General features: G+C 41.1%; 1 protein-coding gene across 1 annotated transcript in view; it reads right to left on the minus strand.

The window, feature by feature from the left end:
- Positions 1–21209, minus strand: part of cacng2b (calcium channel, voltage-dependent, gamma subunit 2b) — a 63543-nt gene that overhangs the window by 17751 nt on the left and 24583 nt on the right. Inside the window, exon 2 of the mRNA XM_084932038.1 lies at positions 2847–2930. Within this exon, the coding sequence (XP_084788164.1) occupies positions 2847–2930 (84 nt within the window). The remainder of the gene's footprint in view (positions 1–2846; positions 2931–21209) is intronic.

Below are 21209 nucleotides of genomic sequence, written 5' to 3' on the forward strand. Positions count from 1 at the left end.
GCAACTAGTATGAGACTGTGGCTTTAGTGGGAAGCTTTCAGGTGGGAATGTGTATGAGCAGAATAACAGAGGAAAAGATCTTGCATTGATAAACAGATGTTGCATCATTTCCATCTGTCAAAATATGTCATCATCCACACTTTACATTGTTATTGGTGTAATTTAGCTGACACTGTTAATCAGAGTGACTTGCAGTGAAGCGGACAGTAGAATGGGCTTTGATTACCATATCACTGAAGAATTCAGGAAGCCAAAAGCAAATAGTGCAAGAGTCAGTGTGTTAACGCATTTATAATAGTTCTGTAACCTGGCAAACTACAAAAGTGGTGCTCAGATAGCAAACAGAATAGGAGCAGAAGGACAGTTTGTGCAAATGGTGACAGTTACAATTAAGCACTTGACACAGTGATGAATTCCAGCATATAATTACAGCTGAGTTCAGCATTTAACTGTTTTACCTGACTTGTTGTCAGGGTTACAGCTAATGACTATTCTAATTAAGCTAGGTCATTCTCGTTGGACAGCAGTGGTTACATCTCATTACAAAGTCAACGTTAGAAAAAAAATTACATTCAGTTTATTAATATTCATGTCCAAGTGCATGTGAAGGCTTATTAACTCTTACAAACACGTGTTCATGTTCGTACGGTCAGGTTCAGTTTTTCCCAGGCCTAGAATTGCCTCATTATATGTGTTTATACCAATTTTAAAATTAGAGATTCATTATGGAATTTACATAATAACCCATCTGACATTATTAAATGGAGGATTAATTATTAATTAAAGGGAGGAGGGAGAGTATTTTTTAGGCTTTTCAACCCCTGTTTCTGTAGAAAAACCCCTAGTATCACAAATTAGGTCCTGTTTTACCTAAAAATATTTTGTGTTAGCCGTGCAGCAGACTGGAGACCTGTAAAGGGAGTACCCTGACTCTCGCACTGAGACAGCTGATATAGGCTCCAGCCCCCCAGCAACCCTACCAAGGATAAGCGGAAGAGAATGGATGGATATTTTGCGTCACTTTTAACAAAATTTCAGGTTAATCTTTTACTGCTACCATATATCAAAATGATTCAAGTTTTGACCTGAACAGTATATAAGGAGGACTCAGAGCGGTGATCGCCCAGGAGAGCTGATGGGCATGATGGCATCCCAGGGGCTGTGGTCGAAGTCTGGCAGGGTTCCTCAACAGCTTCTTCAAACTCTCCTTGACTCATGCCACTGTTGTCACCTGTCTGAAGGCCTCCACCACCCTTCCCATCCACAAAAAGACTGGTATAGACAGCCTCAACGACTACACACCTATAACCCTCATGTCTGTAGCTATGAAGTGTTTCGAGCAGCTGTTTCGCACATCAGAGACTGTATACCCCCTCCCTTGATCCTCACCAGTTTTCTTACAATCCACATCGGTCCACGGAGGATGTCACCACCATCACCCTTTACAGAGTGCTTAGCCATCTGGAGAACAGGAAGAGCTACATTAGGATGCTCTTCGTGGAGGATCCCAGACATCCTCACCACCAAACTGGACCACCATCAGGTCCATCCTGACACCTGCTCCTGGATCAAAGACTTCCCAACCAACTAGCCTCAATCAGTCCAACTCGGCCCAGAAACCTAACTTCACCTACAGGTTTTTGGGCACCCACATCTCCGCTGATCTCAAATGGACCCACAACACCAACGACCAGAAGCTCCTGCTGGGCTTCTACTGCTCCTCAGGGCCATTAGTGACAACAGGAAGGCTGCACAGAGGGTAATTAACACCACAGATACTTTTTTTGGCTGATAGGTCAGAATCTTCTGTCTGAAAGGCCTCAGAGAAAACCTTATGGCATCGAGAGAATTGCCGCAACTCACTCCCTGCTGTTAAAAAAAAGATTAACTGTACACTATCCAGTCTCAAACTAGCAAACTTCCCGTGCCACACTGTGCGCATCCGTTTCAACTAAACCATCTTCAAACTTTTGCAAACTTTTAAAAACACAAAAAAAGATTTTTGAGTGGACATGACAACAAACTCAGTTCCCTCGCTTCCCTGTATTCCTCGCTCTACCCCACAGCCTCCATCCACCAGCTGTCAGGCAAGCGTGAAGGCCTCGGTGGAGATGGACAGACATATGGATGGAAAGCAAGAGGGAGGAGGTGAGGGATGGCTGGATGGATGGAAGGAAGGAGGAGTGGGAGAGGTGTGACCCACTTAGCAGAGCCTAGAGTATTTATAGAAGAAAGTGTCCTAATTGGCAAGCCGCTGGGAGAGCAACAGCGCTGTACTGCTACCCTACTCCTTGTCCTTCACCTCCTCAACCTTCCCTTCACTGAGCCATGTGCTTTCTCCTGATGCACCTTCCTCCTGTCCTCTTTCACCTCCCACAATCTTTCTTCTTGAGGACTTTAACTATTTCTTCTTCCTCCTCTTCCATAACAGTGAGATTCCCCTCATTCTTCCATTCACATGCCTGACCCCTCCTCCTCTACTGAGTCTCTGCTGTAAGTGTACACTGCCCTCCATAGTTTCTCCTTGTCTCTGACTTTCTGCCACCTCTTCCTTTTACCCTCTCTACGACAAAAAAGTGTGGTTTCTCATCCCAGCCCCTTTCCCCTCTTCCTTTGATCTTTTTCCATTTTTGGCTAAGTGTGCTGTCACTCAGCCCACATCCTCACTTTCCATCCTTCATTTAATATGTTTGTAGGCTTTTCAGAGAGTTCATGATAAAGACACGAGCAGTGAAAGATAACTTTAAGATCAGATGTTACTGACTCAAAACCAACTAAAACCAGAAAGCATGAATAGATGACAACTTTGGGATTATTCTGGGATTATGAAGGAAAAAAAGACTCACGTAAGAAGTACTCTGAGGCATCCGCCTCATAGTCAGCATCCTCAGGAAAGTGATCTATCTGCTTGCACATGCCTTTGAAAGAACCTGTGAGAAAGAAAGAACATATTACAAAAATCAGCACTGACAAAATATAAAATTGCATGTGTAAATATGCGTTTATGTTTGTGTTCGTCTGAATGACCGAACGCAAGCAAACTCAATTTTCCCATTTTTTCCTGCATGGTATCACAGATTGTATCAAGTCTCCAGTATTCTGCTCGGTGTCTGTATCAACCCTTCTTTGGGACAAAAGAGATGAGACAGGGAGGAGAACTTTGTCAGGAGCTTTGAAGGAAACATATCACAGAACAAAAAGTGACAGACAAGGAGAAATAAGGAAGACGATTGGAGGAGCTCAGTCTAAACAACTCAAAAACGCAGGTGGGAGGGTGAGGAGGAGGCAAGGGGAGAGCAAAATGCAAATGATAGACAGGAAGAAAGGATAGTGCTGCTCATTAAGAGAGATTGTGTGTGTGTTTGTGTGTGTGTGTTTGGCTTAGTGCAGCTCCTGTGGTAATTGTTGTACCCTCCTAAACCACTGCAATTAAATGGCCCCTTGTTAATTGGCGATTGAAGGACGAAAGACTAGCGCCGGCTTTCAAATGGGCATTGGCTGCGCACATGAGCACACTCTCACAATATGTCTCACACTTCCAGGCGTGCACACACACACACACACACATTCACATACTGTAGCATCAGCCCTGTTACCACGAGCCTCACTCCAGCCGTCTTTTTCACTCATCGCTGGGGGAGTGTTTGCTGCTAAACTTGCATTTTTATCATACCTGTGGAGAAAATAACCATTTTATAACAAACCCTGATAAATAAAAGTGAAAAAAGAAAAAAAAATCATGACAGGACTCCAACAACAGCCTGTTTTGTATTTACATATCTTTAATACACCTCAGAAAACTCTCAGACGAACAAAGTGTTTTTCATCAAGTGCACTTTGATAGATACATTAAAGAAGATATTTCACGAGGAAGCGGCACCGAAACCTTTCAGAGTCCTGCAAAAACACTTTCATCTTTTCATAATTTCAGCGTGAACTGCGTGTAGAGCGCCGTGTTGAGATTGCGTTCGGTTCCTGAAAGAACCGCGATGAGTGACAGCGCACTGTGTTTCAGCAGAAATAGTTTCACATCTGAATGCCCCTTTGTCTCACTTGCTTACAGTAATTGTTTGTTGGACAAATGCGAGTCGGTACTACAAAGTTAAAAATACTGCAATCATGCTGAGTGTGCTTCACAGACACACTCACTTTTCTACAGTAAGCGCCGATGACTAGACTTTAAAATGATGTCATTTTCCCTCCAGTGGACGTGAAGGAGATATTTAGCACTTCAGCGCAGCCTCTTAGAAACTGTTTTTTTGTTTAATCAACAGAGCTTTAAAGGATGGTGGTGACAGCTGCATTGTTCAAGTTACATTTTTTATATGACCCATAAAAACCTCAGTGTGAATAAGAGCATGTTTAATGTGCACTGAGCTCTCCAAAAAAATGAGGATGCCAAACTCATTTTACCACATACAGCCCACTTTGATCCGCAGTGGACCAGACCGGTGAAACTTTCTGTTAGTGTAAAGGTGTTTAACTGCACGTTTAATCCCTAAGATGTCTTAGGATAAGAAGAAGAGATGCAATTTCAACCTAATCTCTCAGTTTTATAAAATGATAAAGAAATGCTGCTGTAGTAAGCGAAATAAAAAATTCCAGCTTGGCTCTTTGGGATTGAAATAAGAGTGTAAAATTACAGAAACAGCTCTGCTGGCTCATTGCCCAGACTGCCCTGTCATTACAAAGAGGAAAGTTTTTGTCAAAACAGAGAAAATGTCCATTTTAGTTATTTATTTGAATGTGGACACGTTGTAAAAAACAGACACTTCTAAAGTAGATGTCATTTAATTGTTTATCTGTTACCTTTACTACTGTGGGGGAGGTCTTTATCAGCAGAACAAGCTGTAAATTTGATGAAAATACAGCTAAAATCTAAAATTTATGTCCTCCTTTAAAAGTCCGGTGGGCCGGATTGAAGTCTTTTGTGGTCTGATTGTGGTCCCCGGGCCTTCTGTTTGACACCACTGCTTTAATGCATTAGTCAAAGATCACTGATTCGATCAAGATTGTTGGGGGCAGTAATTCCAAACTAACGTGGGAAGCTTAAACTAAACTTGGCATCATATTCAAAGAACCTGGGTGTGACGTAGGTATCTTGTGGGAAGTTTCTGACCAAAGTGATGTGCATATCTTATGTTGTTGTTAGCGGTGATTACATTACTGTTATAAACAATAAAGTTTCTGCAGTACATATGAAAAAAAGTACGTTTAACAGCTACCTAAGAAAAGAAAAGAAAAAATAATGTTTTGATGGTTTTGATGGTGTCTCTCTCTCTGAGGGCCCCTTGCTGAGTTCCTCCAAACCGAAGACCACGCAGGTAACCTCTGGAGCTGAGGAATGATGGAAAAGTGGAAGTGTCTGAAACTGTAATTCCTTGAAGTGCCACTTGAGTTTGGGCCCCAAGGTGAGTCAGTGCCCCAAAGGATGGAAATTTGGCTTAGTTAAAGCAAGGACACACTTTAGAGCTGTTAAAGCCTTTATGGTTTAGTCAGACTAGAGATATATCAGTACATGTGCATTAGACTTGTACCAATAAGTCTAATGCACATCTTGTTATGGACCAACATCAACAAGTCAATAATATCACATCATAAATAGAGTAAAAACAAACTTTGCATTGACCCAGACTCTGGGTCTTATAAGGACTATGTGGGATATGATTATATAATCAGACACAATCTCATACACACACACACACACACACACACACACACACACACACACACACACACACATTGAGGGTCCTGTGCAGTATCTGGACAGTGATCTCAGATGTTGATACTGGGATCTGCTGGAGCCACTCGCCCAGTTTGGGGGTTACTGCCCTGAGTGCTACAGTTACCACAGGGACCACGGTTCCCTTCACCTTCACATCTTCTTGAGCTCCTCTCTCAACCCTTGGTATTTCTTTACACCTATCACTGCTATGGTTAGTTAGCCATCACCAGTTTGTCCGCCTGTATCTGAAAGTTTGACAGAATCTCAGCTCAGTCATTGTCTCCCATTTTGACCTCGGGACTTCCAGGCCATACTTGGCACAGAAATGTGTGTCCTGTATACTGTGCTGACCACTTGGTATGCCCTGCCTGCTAGCATCTTGCACCCTGCTAATATTTGCTGGATTGCCTCAGGGGTGTCTTTACACAGCCTGCACTTGGGGTCTTGCATTGTGAGGTAGACCCCAGCCTCTATGGAGCTTGTACTTAGAGCTTGTTCTGTGCTGCAATGATTAATGCCTCTGTGCTGTCTTTCAGTGCAGCTTTGTCCAGCCACTGGTAGCCATTCAATATCAGCCACTTCTTCTATCTGTCGATGATCCATGCCATGCAGAGGTCTATCCTTCCTCACGTATTCACTAACATGCAGTCAGTTGTGTCAGTCTTCCTGATGTACTCACGGATGTTTGTTGTTTCATCCTGGATAGCAGTACACAGTGGTATATATATATATTCATCATTTTAAGATACGTTATACGGCGTCTTTCTTGTGTAGCTGGGAGTATACAGCCACGGCGCTGTTAGACTGGTACCACCATTTCCTTTAACTTTAATAAAAGGACTTCTTTTTTTCCCGTGTTTGGTTTTCTGTATAAATTTATTGGTTTGATCTCTGGTGTCTTCAACCCACATCCCACAGCATGTCAAACACATCAATTCGCACACACTCACAGCTATGTAGAAACTACATTATATCTATTCTTCCGTTGCTGCTTTCTCTCTCTCTCTTTGCCTTTCACACGCTCCCTCACTTGCTTCAACACATGCCCACCCACACTGCACCACAAGCACATGTAATGTGGAATTGTATTTTCCCTTCCTTCTCCTTGCTTTGCCACCCCCCCCCCCCCCCCCCCCCCCCCCCATCTTGCTCTCCTGTCTGTCTCACATACATGTGCTCGTACCCTGAAGACCAGATTCCCATTTGAAATGAGCTTGCAGCTCAGCCCGTCCTCTGGGCCTCTCTCTCTCTCCTTTTTATTCCTTCTGCAATTCAAATTAAGACCATGCTTTACTGTCTTGACTGGGAAGAAACCTGTGCAGTGCATTTCATTTCTTGGCTGATTCTTTTTTATGAATTTTGTATGGGCGGTGGGGGTTAAACACATGATTCCATGGCCTCTTTATTACATACACTCATACCTGTGATTATAGAGCAATATAGCACAAACAGGATTGCCAGCTTTCACCCATCAGAGTGAGGCTGTGGAGAGAGAGGGGCTTTGAGCATTTGGCCCTATTCTACTGATGCCACATATTTAAGAGCAGGAAGGACATCTCAGCACAATCATACCACAAGTACTTCACAAGTGGATATTAGCCTAAATCTACATTCTGTCTTATTGATTTCACGTGTGAAGATAACTGATCAAACTTTGGTGAATTATGACACAAAAACATGTGTGAGACAAACTGGAAATATATGAAATGAGTACCTTTATTATTAATGTAGTATATATAGTGGATGACCACTGCACATAGAAGCCCTGGAGCAAGACCTTTGGTTGGCTTTGAGGCAATTCTGGCAAAACTTCTGATGACGTAGGTAGCAGCTTCCTGCTCACACCATCTATAGTGGGAGTGGGGTGCTGCTGATCTCATCCATGGATATAATAAAGAATTATTCGAAGATCTCAATGCCACTGAAAGACTTTCTTTAGTAAAAGCACAGTTCGGGAACAAGAGGGATGACTCGCCCATCACTGTGTCTGAGGTCACCAAAGTAATCAAAAAAAGACTACTTAGAGATAGGGTGAGAATCTCGATTATTTGGGAGGCGGCTCAGAGTGGAGCTGTTACTCCTCGATGTGGAAAGGAGCCAGCTGAGGTGTTTTGGGGCATCTCCCTAGGATACCTCCTCAGTGAAGTGTTTTGAGGATGCCTCACCGGGAGGAAGCCCTGAAATGCTGGAGAGATAACAACTCTCAGCTGGCTTGGGATGGATGGATATTAACCTGTGAATCCAGTCATAAGTGGCCATTCAGCCCTCAAACCCCAGTTTGAGCTAAAACAGAGTTGGCTTCATGGAGCTGGATAGAAAGAAAAAAAGGGGAAATGATCAGCTTCATAGCAGTAAATTTGGATTCTATGAAACTGCGAAAGGTCTCTTTATGAAGCAATGCTGTGTATTAGCAACACAAACCTCTGCTAGCAAACAAATCCGCTTTGCATTCATTTACGCTCATTGTGTATTCGGCTTTTGTCAGCTTTGTCATCGTGTTGAAACAAACTGGAGTATTTTTTGATGCTGCAATACATCAACCAATCTTTTGCTCAGATAAAAGAAAAAATGCAGACACCTTTGTGCCTGCTGAGAAATCCCCATCTGAGAAACTCCTCCTCTTCCCTTCTCCTCTCGACACAGCCATCGTAATGACGCGTCGCTCTTCCAAATTGCCCCTTTTAAATTATACATTCTGCTTTAAACATGGAACAGATACTATTATTCTGAGACCAACCTACACCTCGGGGGTCAGGACAGCTCTGTCACCCACTTATGCTCACAGCAAGAGGGGCCGCTGTGTCTCACAGAGGATGATTTATACCAATAAGAGGAGACCCCGATGACCCCTTTGCTGTCATAAGCCAATCAGAATCCTGCTCGCTGACCGACCTGGTAGCTGTTAAGGATAAGTTAATACAGTATGATGAAACACTAGAAGACATCCTTTCATGAAGCATTAACATCGTAACCCACTCAGCGAGATACGTGAAAATGTGTGTGAAGAGTAAATGCCCTCCTCTGAACCGGTACTGTGTCTTATGCAAATAACTCGGCGTGTCTTTATTCCTTTATGCTAATTATGGCTCAGTCTGTGTGTTAAAGTGCCACTAAAGTAATCCCTCAGTGGCAAAGGTGGATGAACATCAGAGACCTCAAAGGAGACGTGTTGCACAGCAAAGGTGGCTACCAGCTCAGTTCAGTGGATTACAAACACGGTACACAGGAAATGTGCTCCTTTCTTTTCTTGATCTATTAATGTAAATTCACCCAGGAGAACATTCATCCCTGCTTTCATGCTTTTGTAAATATTTCTTTGTGTTCTTTAGGCTCCTCGGTTGTTCCGAATACGAACATTTTAGATTTTCTAAAAGGTTGCAACAACCCCACCCATGAACGCTTAGCAGAGGTGCGTAAAACGCTCCCTAAACGCCCCACCTGCTGCATCTGATCCACCTATCTCCCCAGTCTTTGACTTTTAGTGGCATTAACAGAAAGGAATTTAAAGTAAACGTACAACTAACTACAACACATTTAATCTCCCTCAGCTACATCATATTGATGGTTTTCTTCTATATTAACAAGTGGGTTAGCAAAGAATATGACCTTAATTATTAATAAACATCTGCAGTGTGGCTTATATAATTTAACCTTCTGAAAACACCGTAAGATTTTCAAAGACATACACTGGAGTCGAATAGGAAGGGAGATGTCATGGTTTGAACCATCTCAAAAATATGTTTGTTAGTTAAACCTGTTTTGCATTGTTAAATGTAAGGCTAAAGATCGCTATTGATCGGACGCCACAAGCGAAAGATTCATACTGGTGGAACATCACTATATGGAAACATAAACATTTTAATTGTCGTTATTTAAATTCTTTATAAAGAGCACCTCAAATAATAACAATTTGAATAAGCAAACATAAGGAAATACACTTGTCCATATTTTGCATAGACAAATATAAACCCTGTTAAGGTTTCTTTGTTATACGATTAAATTCAGTTTTATTTCTATAACACCAAATCACAACAACAGTCATTTCAAGGCACTTTAATGTAAAGAGCCTACAATAATACAGAGAAAACCTCAAGAATCAGATGACCCCCTATGAGCGAGCACCTCAGCGATGCTGGGAAGGAAAAACTCCCTGTTAACAGGAAGAAACCTCCAGCTGAAAAGTGGGAAGTTAAAGATAAGAATAGAGCTTAACTGCTGTGCCCTGTAACTTTACATCATAAAATTTAAGAATAAAAATATTTTGTTGCTTTGTTCTGTTGTGAGAAACATAAATATCTGTGCAAACTTTCACCTTGCGGGATGTTACTTGCTTAGCAGAGGAAGACAGAGAACCCTGTGCACCCACCACCCAATTTTCAATATGAGAGGATAAGATGATAAGACTTGCTTGTGAACATACACCCAGGCAGCTGTCATGTTATTCAACTTCCTATTGCTCTTTAAATCAGGCCTACACATGTGTAGCTGGTTCCCTTGTACAATACTATCACAGCAAATTGAATAGTATGCAGATTTCCAGAGCCTTGCATTCGTATTCTCCTGATGAAATTTATATCACTTGTGCTCGTGTATGTGTGTACATACAGTTCAGGTCATGACCCAAAATCAGAACAAGTCGCGAGACAAGAGGATTACCAGGGAAAGTGAAAATTGGATCAAACTGGATTGTAACATATTGTAGTAGGAGACATAATCAGGTTTCTCAGCAAGTCAGGGTAAGCAGCTGCTTGACTCATTAAACCCCATTTCCTGACTTCACCTCATATGAAAAATGCAAAATGTTATTTCTGTACAAACTCAGTTCAAAGAGGAAAAAGGCTTCATTTTCTCCTACTAGTCCCAAATGGTCCAGATATAATGATCCATATAAAAGGAGCTCAGACAAAATTCATACAGTAAACATGCGGCCAGAAATGAACTCTTCATGCATTTTAAAACTTTGATAGAGAACAAAAGAACTGAAATGACTGAAAAAGCCTTCAGTTCATTAAACGACTTCATTTTGAGCTGTATTTCATTTTAATCTTTGAACCCGCACGGCCAATTCATTTCCACGCAATTTCAGCACACGTCTGGCAATAGACAGACCTATTAAAGATAATTGTAATAAATGTGGAATTAGATTCTCACCCTATTTGTTCTAACTAATTTAGAGTAAGCAATTACTTTTCCTACCAGCAGGCATGCACAAGTGTGCACACGCACCACATAAATTACTTTGATGTCTGGTTGTGACAGAGAGAACTGCTTGGGTTTGCTCCTGATAAAGAAGCCTCCATCCCGACTTTGATTTTTTTTCCCTTTTTTGTGACAGGGAAGTAGAGCAGCCTGTTGTCATGTGGCACAAAGCAAAAAGGAGCAAATGACTGGTTAGTGATAATTTGGCAGATAATGGCGCTGTGTGGTGGAGGTCACCGTAGCGTCCAGGTGGTCAGAGAGCATTTCACAAGTGTTCACACTTTTAGTGTTTATTGCATTGCATATTAGTTTATTGCTCAGATTTCCCTCCGCGTTTAAATGACTCAACTCGGGTTAAGTGCTTCTGATCAGTAGCAGAGCAAAAGCCAAGTGGACTAACGTGGGTAAACCAAGTGTGATACAGTAAATGCATTCATCCATTCGCCATATCTTTTACTCTGTATGGCTATAGGGGGTTGGAGCCTATCCCAGCTGGCACAGGGTATATACAGGGTGGGCAACTCAAGGCCTCGAGGGCCAGAGTCCTGCAGGTTTTAGATATCACCCTGGGTCAACACACCTGAATCAATGATGATTAGTTCATTACCAGGCCTCTGGAGAACTGCAAGACATGTTGTGGGGGTAATTTAGCCATTTGAATCAGCTGTGTTGGATCAAGGATGCATTCTGCCATCTGCCATTCCTACAGCTGTGTATCCTGCTACAGTGATGCCAGCGGAACATTTTTATCAATGGCCTGTGTCACTTTTCTTTCAGATGTTGAAGGACTCCTGTTGACTCTACAGGACTAACCTGCACATTGACAATAGATGCTAAATAATACCTAGCACAGCTCAGTGTAAAGCCTATGGATCCAGATGCCTCAGTATGTGAAACCTTGGAAAGAAGAGTGGACCCAGCCAGAATCGTCAGTCTGTGGACAACAGTGCTGACCTTCCAGGGTAGGCTGCAGACAAGATGTTTAAATGACATGACCGTGTTGCTGCAGCTGCATGCAGAGAAGCAGGCAGAAAAGCAGCTAAACAGGTGAAAGAAAACCAGCGTGATCCTTGGATGACTAAGAAATATCCTGTTTTGCCAGTGTGTCCAAGACGCTGCTTGAAGCGAAAGGCAGATATTCAGTTATAAACTGACTACACTGAAGTTGTAAGGAATCAGATTGCATCTCATATCATGCAAAGTTTTCAAGTTTTGCTAGATATGAAATCCTGCAAAATATAAAATACATCAAGTTGAAGTCAGTCATGTAGTTAATAAAGACAAATTAGTGACAGCAGTAACAGCAAAGTTGCAGTTTCAGTAGACTTTTTCATTAAAGCAGTCACTTAATTAGCAACACTGGCATTCTAGCAGAAGGAACACCTTATAATAAACAAGCTGCTTGTAGAGAGTTCATCTGTAACATAACTTGGCATTGCATGCATTCAGTAAATAAACAGGGCATATGGTGACATTATATCTGTGATATAACATTTATTTTAAACTACTACTGAACACAAACATAGTTAAGCCTTTGGACTACATGGTTTCAGTGTTGGTGAAATGTGATGACACACAGCATCTTACAGAAAAGTCATTTGTGATTTTAATCACTCAGGCAGAGTCAGTGTATTAAAGCTTAGACTATAGTTTAGCTTGTTTATAACAGCTCACATCTTGGATATCTTTTTTTTATGTCTCTGCTTCTTGTATAAACACATTATGTAGTGCTGTTACACAAAGAATCAGTCAACAAATGTTGATATTAACTGTGTCGGACATAAAAATTGCACGTCTCAAGTAATGCGTATGCCTTCAGTCAGATATACTAATCCAAAACTGTCATCTTCTGCTATCACGTTTGGACTTGCATTTACAGTACTTTTACAAAGTATATACAGGGCTTCACAAATTGCCACAAAAACAAGAGAATACATGAATTATTAATTCATGGATTACAACGATAAATATATTTTTAGCTTTAAAATATTGTCGTTGATTAAAGGATTTGTGCATAACTAGTGGATTCACCATTACAGAAACATCAAAACTGATTTTGGTAATTACCAAGGCTGTTAATGTAGGATAGCAGTGGCAACAACCTTACATTGGGTGGTGCTTGTGACCCTTTATGAAATTGTTCATTTTTCTTTTCTTTTTAAATGAATGCCAAGCGGAGGATTCAAAAACCCATTTTACCCAATCAAGAATCAGCCTGATTCATAATGAAAAATTTCTATTTGTCATTTGTACACAATGTTTGCTGTATAATTTAAACAACGAACTTATGGACGATATTTCTACTGTTGCGATATATCATCAAGCTCTTGGCAAGACAGATAATATTGGCATTTAAGGAAATATCAAACCATTCATTTAAGCTGCGATAGAGACCAGAACAATTATGTCAACTCCAAGATCATGCCAAATTTCTATATTCATTTTAGAAAAATCCATCAATGCAACCAACAGTGTTGTTGCTACTCAGTTAAAGTTAAAAAGAGAACAAAATCTAACATGCACGTGAGATGCAGCACGCCGCACCATTCATCTCAGATCTCAGCTAAAAACATGCAAACAACAGAGGCGTTCACGCATCATGAACATCATCTTCATCTGTGCATCCAGCACTAATATATTTGCAGACATCTATCTTCATGGATCCTTGTTACACTAGCTCAGCACGGTTGTCTCCTCTGATAGCGCCACACAAAATTAAACTTGTGATCAGACATAATCACACCATCTCAGAGAGCTGAAAAACTCAGCAACACTTTTTTGGGGGGAGACAGAGCTGCAGAGAAGCAGCAGTTCAGCTGTTAAAAGTAGGACTTGTACTGTGTCACCAGCATGTAGCACTCTTACAACAAGAGTGTTACAACTTGGCGAGCGAATGCAGATTTTCAGAACACATTACACCACCTCACGAAAAACAGCTACAGCTCTTTGAAACTGCCACATGAGAAAGGACGTGAAACGACAACTGAGTGGTGAAAACAGGGCCATAATTTCTTAAGTGAAGCATTTTTTAACATTGTACTCTGGCTCCACCATCTTAATGTGAAAATAGACGGTTGCGAAACAACAAACACGGTAGCTCTCGCAGCTCTGAGAAAAACACACAAGCCCTTTACACTCTACATCTCTGTGAAGGAAGGTATTTTGTTTAAACTGATGGCGGCTAAAAATGTTGCACCCTGCCATGAAAGAAGAATGCTTATCTTAGGAATGCATTGATTTGTATACATATGTAACTATAAGAAATAATATGCAGCACCGGCAGCAAAAAAATGGTCAAAATGCGAAAGATAAATCAGACACTAATCAGTGCATGAGTGAAGTAAACTGGACAAGGTTGCTGATGAGACAGTTACTAATTACGGAACATCCACCTCCATCTGTGGCTGTACACGTGCTAATTGCAGACATAAATTTGCAGATGGTCTCTCAAAGTCTTTAAAAAAAGAAGATTACCAGGTACAGCAAATAAACAATTCATTTTTAAAAAGGGAGTACCATCAACCACCTGCAAACAACCACACTGTCCCCCTTTTGAGAAATCCCTGAGCGCGCCGTCTCCGGTCCCTTCCCTGCTCTATCCTAGTTTTGTTTAGTGAAACTTTCTGCAATGTTTTCCTCCCCCCTCCCAGCTCTGATAAATTCCTTTGGCACACATGTGAAGAAAAGAGGAGCAAAATGAGGAAACTTAAAAAAAAAACAGCAAAAGGGTGGAGGGAGGACAGGAAGGAGACAGACAAGACGAGACACGTGAGACAGAGAGGTGACAAAAATAAGAGAAATGTGAGAGATCCACAAAGCCTGCAGCGTCCTGGTGAAGCTTCATTGATAAATGAGGCAACAGATGTTTAGCCCCATATGAAATTACAGCAAGCTGCTATATGTGGAATAGATACCTGCCCTCATTCTGCAGCTCTACATTACATCCTCCCAAAATCATCTCTGTTGCAGCGCACTAGCCGCTCATACGTCCAATATTCAGCTAGGAAACTGACATTTAACTCAAAATGTTCACATTTTCTCCCCATTATAAGGTGTCAACAACGGCATGTTTGCTGTATCTCACTGTGAAAGCACATAACGTGTGCTGGTGAGAGAAATACTTAAGCCAAAATGCTTTGTCTGTTTGACTGACAGGACCTGTAGATTATTTAGTGTGTATTTCAACATCTGCTAGAATTTAGAAGAAAGTTGTTTGGCTGAACAGATGGGTCAGAGTTACAACAGAGCACTGCAGTGACTATTTTGAATCTCTTACGTGTGATGTGTGACTCATTTCAACTTGTTTTAAATTTTTATCACCACTGAATATCCTGAAATATCAAAGGGACTAATCATCATTTACTAATTAAAAGCAAAAACAGCTGACTATAATTAAATGACTATAACTGAATTTAATTGTGCATATTTGTGACGCAGCACGAGAGTTGTAGCTGTGCACAAAAGCAGCAGCGCAGTGACACGGGCTTTTCTGTTGTTTCCAGTGTTTGCGATCTTAACTTCACTGTCTCCAAATGTCTCTCAAAACTCAAAAAAGTTTACTCTGTTTAACAGTTCGTGAAGCATAAACTGCAAATAATCAGTGCATTATTTTTCCTCAATTTTCACCCAGCACAAACCTCCACCACACATGGCTGGAGCTAAATCCAGGATGGAAGCTGAATGGAGATAGTATTTTCTTAATTTCTTTTGTATTTTACATGCTTTAAATTGCAGTATTGTGAAATTCAGCAGTGCTCCATTCTGAAATAGTCACTAGCTGTTTTTTTTTGCATTGTGAATGTTTGTATTAGTGTTGGTAAGACCGACCAATGAAAATGTCTTTAATAGTTTTAGAGACATTCAGGTTCAAATATTGCTGCAGATTTCACTGTGTGGAAAAAGGGCCTGAAAGTAGGTCAATGGACCATTTTCAAAAAATATATCTTGAGAAGGATTTGATATGTGAAGCAGAAATTTTACAGCAATCATTATATATGCTCACACATAAATTTTTATGCAAATCAGAGACAGTTGAGCAGAAGGCTCGTATGGATTTGAGATGGAGTGACGCGTCTGGATTTTTTTTGGATGTTAATATATCAGGTCTTAAATTCTCCAAACAAGTAAAAATGTTGGACTTTAGTCTGACATCACATTTGTGAGGTACTAAACTCAGCTATAGTAACACTTGATCCTGTGGAGAAGTCCTGTGACCTGGAAATCATGTTGTACATAGTACTAGCTTTCTTTTCAAATGTAGGAAATGCTACATTCATATTAGTCGTATACCTTCATTCAAGTGCCTAATCTAGAACTGGTAACACATTGCAATGAAAAAAAAAAGAATGGTGCAAAATGGTGGCTCTTGCACTTCTCTGTAAAATTTCTCATCCTGAGGTTGGAACCACTGCACTGAAGGCCAAAGCACCGAAGCGTTAGGTATAGGAGACTAATACAGATAGCTTGGTTTGATTGGTGTGAATTGTGTTCAAATATTGAAGGGATTGATGGCAAGCCAAAAGGCCTGGGAGAGTCAACCCCCCCCCCCCCCCCCAAAAAACAAACAAACAAACAAACAAACAAACAAACAAAACAATAAAGATGTGATTCAGTGTGAATTAAACTTCTAAAAGACATTATTATCTCTGATGTCCATATTAAATTGGGGTTTATTTACTTGAGACCTTAATCCATTGACGTTCGAGGTGACGTTGGTGATGACCCAAATCCTTCGGAGTCGAGCAAGAAGTCATTTTTTGTAAAAGAAAGTTTTTCACGTGTATCAGGTAGAACGATTTAAGATCTTTGTTTTCTGATTGCGAGACTCTGAAGAATCATTTCTATCAAGAGCAAAAATGAGATATTCTGGTTGGGGTCAGGGTTTAGGCTATAACTAATGCTGACTTACACCTCCAAGGCCTAAACTTCCTTACTAATGCAGATATAATGCTCATCAGAAATAAATTGATTCTTGATAGGTATCTAGGTTTTGGGGGGTTTTCCGCCTGTCACAGATTGGAAACGTGAGGACATGACAAGAGCAGAATATGTCTGAACATTTCAGAAAGTAATACAACAGAATTACAGTAAATTTTACTTTGTTTGGTTAAAAGAAACAACAAGTGGTCATGAGATATTCTGACTATTTGCAGATTTTTAATTAATCTCATTTACAGCATACATTTAAAGCCTTGAGTCATTCAGAAATCTTTACATAATCACATTAATCATCAGTGCCTGTTTTTCAAATACTGAAAATCTTTTAATAAACCTTATTCTAAAATATCTCCTCGCTTTAAAAGCCCAAACAAATCAGCTGGGTGGGGCTGTTGGTTTAATAAATGATTTAAGCAGAAGTCTAATTTTCAGCCTACGGTGAAACTCGCCGCTGGTGCAGTTAAAATCGGAATATTACGTGTTGGTTAGAAACCGCAGGCCTAAAATTATTTTCTTCCTGTATTTCTGACATGGACGTGAATTGTTTGACAGATGGGGATTGCTGAATGAAAAAGCGGTCATGGTCATAACGTCACACATTACACCACATTAAAATACATTCATGCTCCGGTGAAAAACGAGCGTAAACGGGTCAGAATCAGCCGTTAGCTCAAGAGGGTCGACTGATCAGACCGCAGGATCTGGCAAGATAGTGGGTCATTGACCAATAAATGGCGAGTGCTTTCTTTCTCCCCCTCTCTCCTCATTTAAGTCTCCCGTCCACTGTCTTTCCTCCCCATCCGCGTCTCTCTTACTCTACCCTCTTACCCCCCCGGTGTGTCTGTGATGGACGTTGCGTAACATTACTAAAGAAAAACGACACACACCAGTGTGCAGCATCGGCGAGGGCTGCGAGCTTGGAGGGTGGGCAGGAGGATGGGGTGGTGAGGGAGTCGAGCAAAGAGCACTGACCCAATATCTAATGAAAGAGCAGAGAGAGATGAAGGGGAAGGGAGGAGGAGGGTGGGGTGGAGGGCAGAGGCGAAGTCGACTGGAGAGATGGAAAGAATAAACGGAAAAGAAAGAGATGAGGGAGATGAGATGAGAGATGAGGTTTGGTGTGGGGAAATATGGAGGGGAGGAAAAAGGGAAAGGGAGAGAGGCTAGAGGGGGAGACAGAGACAGAGAGGGGCAGACAATGAATTCAGGCAAAAAAGAGCCTGGGCATTTAAACTATAAATAACCAAGATACTAGCAGCAACACTGGTCTTCTCTTTCTCTCCCTCCATCCTTCCCACATCTTTCTTTCCCCCCGTTTCCCTGCGTGTCCGTGCTTGTTCTGCTTCACAAAGTCTGTGATTTTGATCAGCTTACGCTCTTCAGAAGGACAAACCCCATCTGACTTTGATTTAGTCCTGTTGTGACTGGCTGCAATTTGGTTTGTTTGATTTGGTGATCACAAGCATTTGTTTTATTGGGATTTATTTAAAAAAAAAAAAAAAAAAAACAGCACAAGACATTTAACCAGGTTAAATTCCAAGTCCCGTGCTCTCATTGGCTGGGCAGGGTATAGAAAACCATAACCGTAAACCATAAATAAATTGATATTCAATTACAATCACAATTTATATAGGCACTGATTTATAAGATGATTTTCTCTGAAATATTTTATTTTGTAATGATATTTATTTCCCAAAACATGTTTACATTTTTAATTTCTGCTTCTTCATGCAAATGAGTGATCTGTTATCGGGTTAGCTTTTTGCCTATTGGTTGCTTAAGATCACAGTGTAAATGCTAGCGTCCAATCAGGGGACTGCTAGAAAGCAGCAAACAAAACTTTCACATTTGTCCTGCAAGATTATGCTGTCAGTGTGAACTGCTGCATTAACAATACATGAGTTTGAAAAATATCTTTAACACAAGAAAACAATTGCAATTGCAAGTTTTGGCAGCTTTTGATCTCCATATAACACTCCCCTAAGCTACTCAAACCTGAAGAGCCCCTTGCATTATGTGATAATAGCTCGAGAACACATATCCAGCTGTGTTAATGTGAATATTGGCATGAGAACAGACATGACCGTGACCTGAGCTTGAAAGTTTATCTAGCACAGGAAAATCTCAGCTCCAAAACCTTGAAGCTTCAACTTCATGTAGGAAGGAAAAACCATGTAACAAGTGTGGCCTGACATGTAGGAGCCTCAAAGTTCAGTATGTAAGCATAAGGTTTGAGTGCTTCACTTAAACGACACCTCAGCAATTGTTCCTGAGGGGAAACTGTTATGATAGCTGCATGTATGTATTTGTATTTATGTTTGTGTACATCTGCGTGACTGTGTGCACTTGTGTGTTCATGCTCTTGCATGTGGGAATGTGTGAGTCTGCCTTAAAAGCGTTCATCTCTGCGCTGTGCGTGTGCACCTGTGAATGCATGTGTGGTCCATGCGTCCACGTGTGTGCAAAAGTGCAAGCGTGCCTGTGTGTACATGCATATGGATATGAGCCATTAGCTGTTATCCACAGGGAAGACATGTTAACAGGTTTGGCTACCACTGAGAGAATTGTTAGGAAACTGTGTGTGTGTGTTTCTGTGAACGTTTGTCCACACGCACACATGTATACATGCCCAGCTGCGTGTGTTTGTGTGTGTGAGGTCCCATTGAGTCAGTGGAAGGAAGGCAGGGGGTATGAGTGTGAGGGGAGGGAGGGCCTGGTGGGGGGAGGTGGGGAGGGTGCTATGAGTCATCCTCCGCATGGGCTTCTGGCTCTCTCACTTGCTTAGTAGCTCACCCGCTCGCTGTCTTTCCCTGCATAGCAACGGCTGTGCAAAAGCTCATATAGGTCCCTAGCAACCAGTACTGATCGTGTAGTGGCCTGTAAACACTCCATTAACAGGTCACAAGGACCCATTAAATCATAAATACACCAATCAATGCGCACAAAATTGTTTCAAGACGTCATGTAAACACGTAAACAAAAATGATCAAGACAATACGAGGAATGTGGGGGGGCAAACAGAAGCTATTTTAAGGACAAATTCAATAAAACTCTGTCCAAAACCAGCCTACAACTTTAACTAGCTAATGTCTTAAATATGCTTTCAAGTGAAGAAAAACGAATTCACATCTATTTGCTGGAAGTAAAAATATGACTTTCCCATAAGGCAGGATTCACACACAGGGATCACTGAGTGATCTTTTCACACAATCAACAAAGCAACAACAACCAGTCGCTCACAAGGCAAGCTAGCTGAGTGTTTTTTAGTAATTAGCATTACCAAGCTAGCTATATGTAACTAACTAGCTAGGGTGTATCAGATATCCCGGGTTGCTGTTACTGCCTCATCAAAGTAATGTTGGTCCAGGATCAACATTGCAGCTGACCAATCATGTTGCTATCATAGCTTTGCAATGTGGGGGGAGGAAATCCCTTCATTATATAAAACTCTCTTCAAGAAAAAATAGTCAGCTATTCAAGTGTTTCCTTTATTAATTTATACAATATAATAAATATATTATTAAGAGGTTTGCTCTTAGTCAAATTCAGGCTACTTCTGTTGGTTTACTAGAGACAGGTTTTAATATCTATCAAGTTAGGTATCAGGAGATTTCAGGTTAGCTCTGCCAATCAGGAAGCTCTGTGATGCTGGATAACTTACTTGTCCCCCAGAAGCAGAGGGCAGAAGGCATTAGCTGCCCGATAGTTCAACACATTGAACACATAGATTCGATACCATTTATGCAGTTTATCGCTTGCTAGGAGAAAAAGAACCTGTCACTAATTTGTTCACGTTTGCTACACATTAGTGCTGAGACCTTTTTCACTCAAAATGTTTAGATCCCTAACTCGGAATTTTGAGGTATGGATGGTAGAAACAAGCTTAATACAATCTAGCAACAATTTAGTTGCTAAATGAGAGCATTCAAAGTTTAAGTAAGAAAAAATATTTCTGAGTGGCAAGGGCTAAAACCATAAAAAACCCGTCATTACGTTTAGGTAGGACACAAGTTTAGTACAAACAGATTGCTGGGTCATTGCCTGCATCATCACATCCCAATCACTTGATCCTTACCTCCACATCTGTCTTGGAGTTTTCTAATTAGCTCCCTCAGTATGCATACCAGTCCCCCAGTTTCCTTACAGACTGACTCTTGTGCTTTCGTGCACAGTTCTCCAGTTCACAGACCTTGTGCTCTTGTTTTGATGATTTGGATTCCCCACCATGTACATTTTTTGGAACCCATCTGCCAGAGATGCCACTGTCAGAGAAACTGACCTTTTACATCTTGTCTTATACATTTCCCAAAATTGAACTCTGAGTCATAGGGAGGTGGCGAGAAAAATG

This window comes from Perissodus microlepis, chromosome 6 (assembly GCF_051167445.1).
Source record: "Perissodus microlepis isolate ML-2025 ecotype Zambia chromosome 6, ASM5116744v1, whole genome shotgun sequence".
Taxonomy (NCBI): domain Eukaryota; kingdom Metazoa; phylum Chordata; class Actinopteri; order Cichliformes; family Cichlidae; genus Perissodus; species Perissodus microlepis.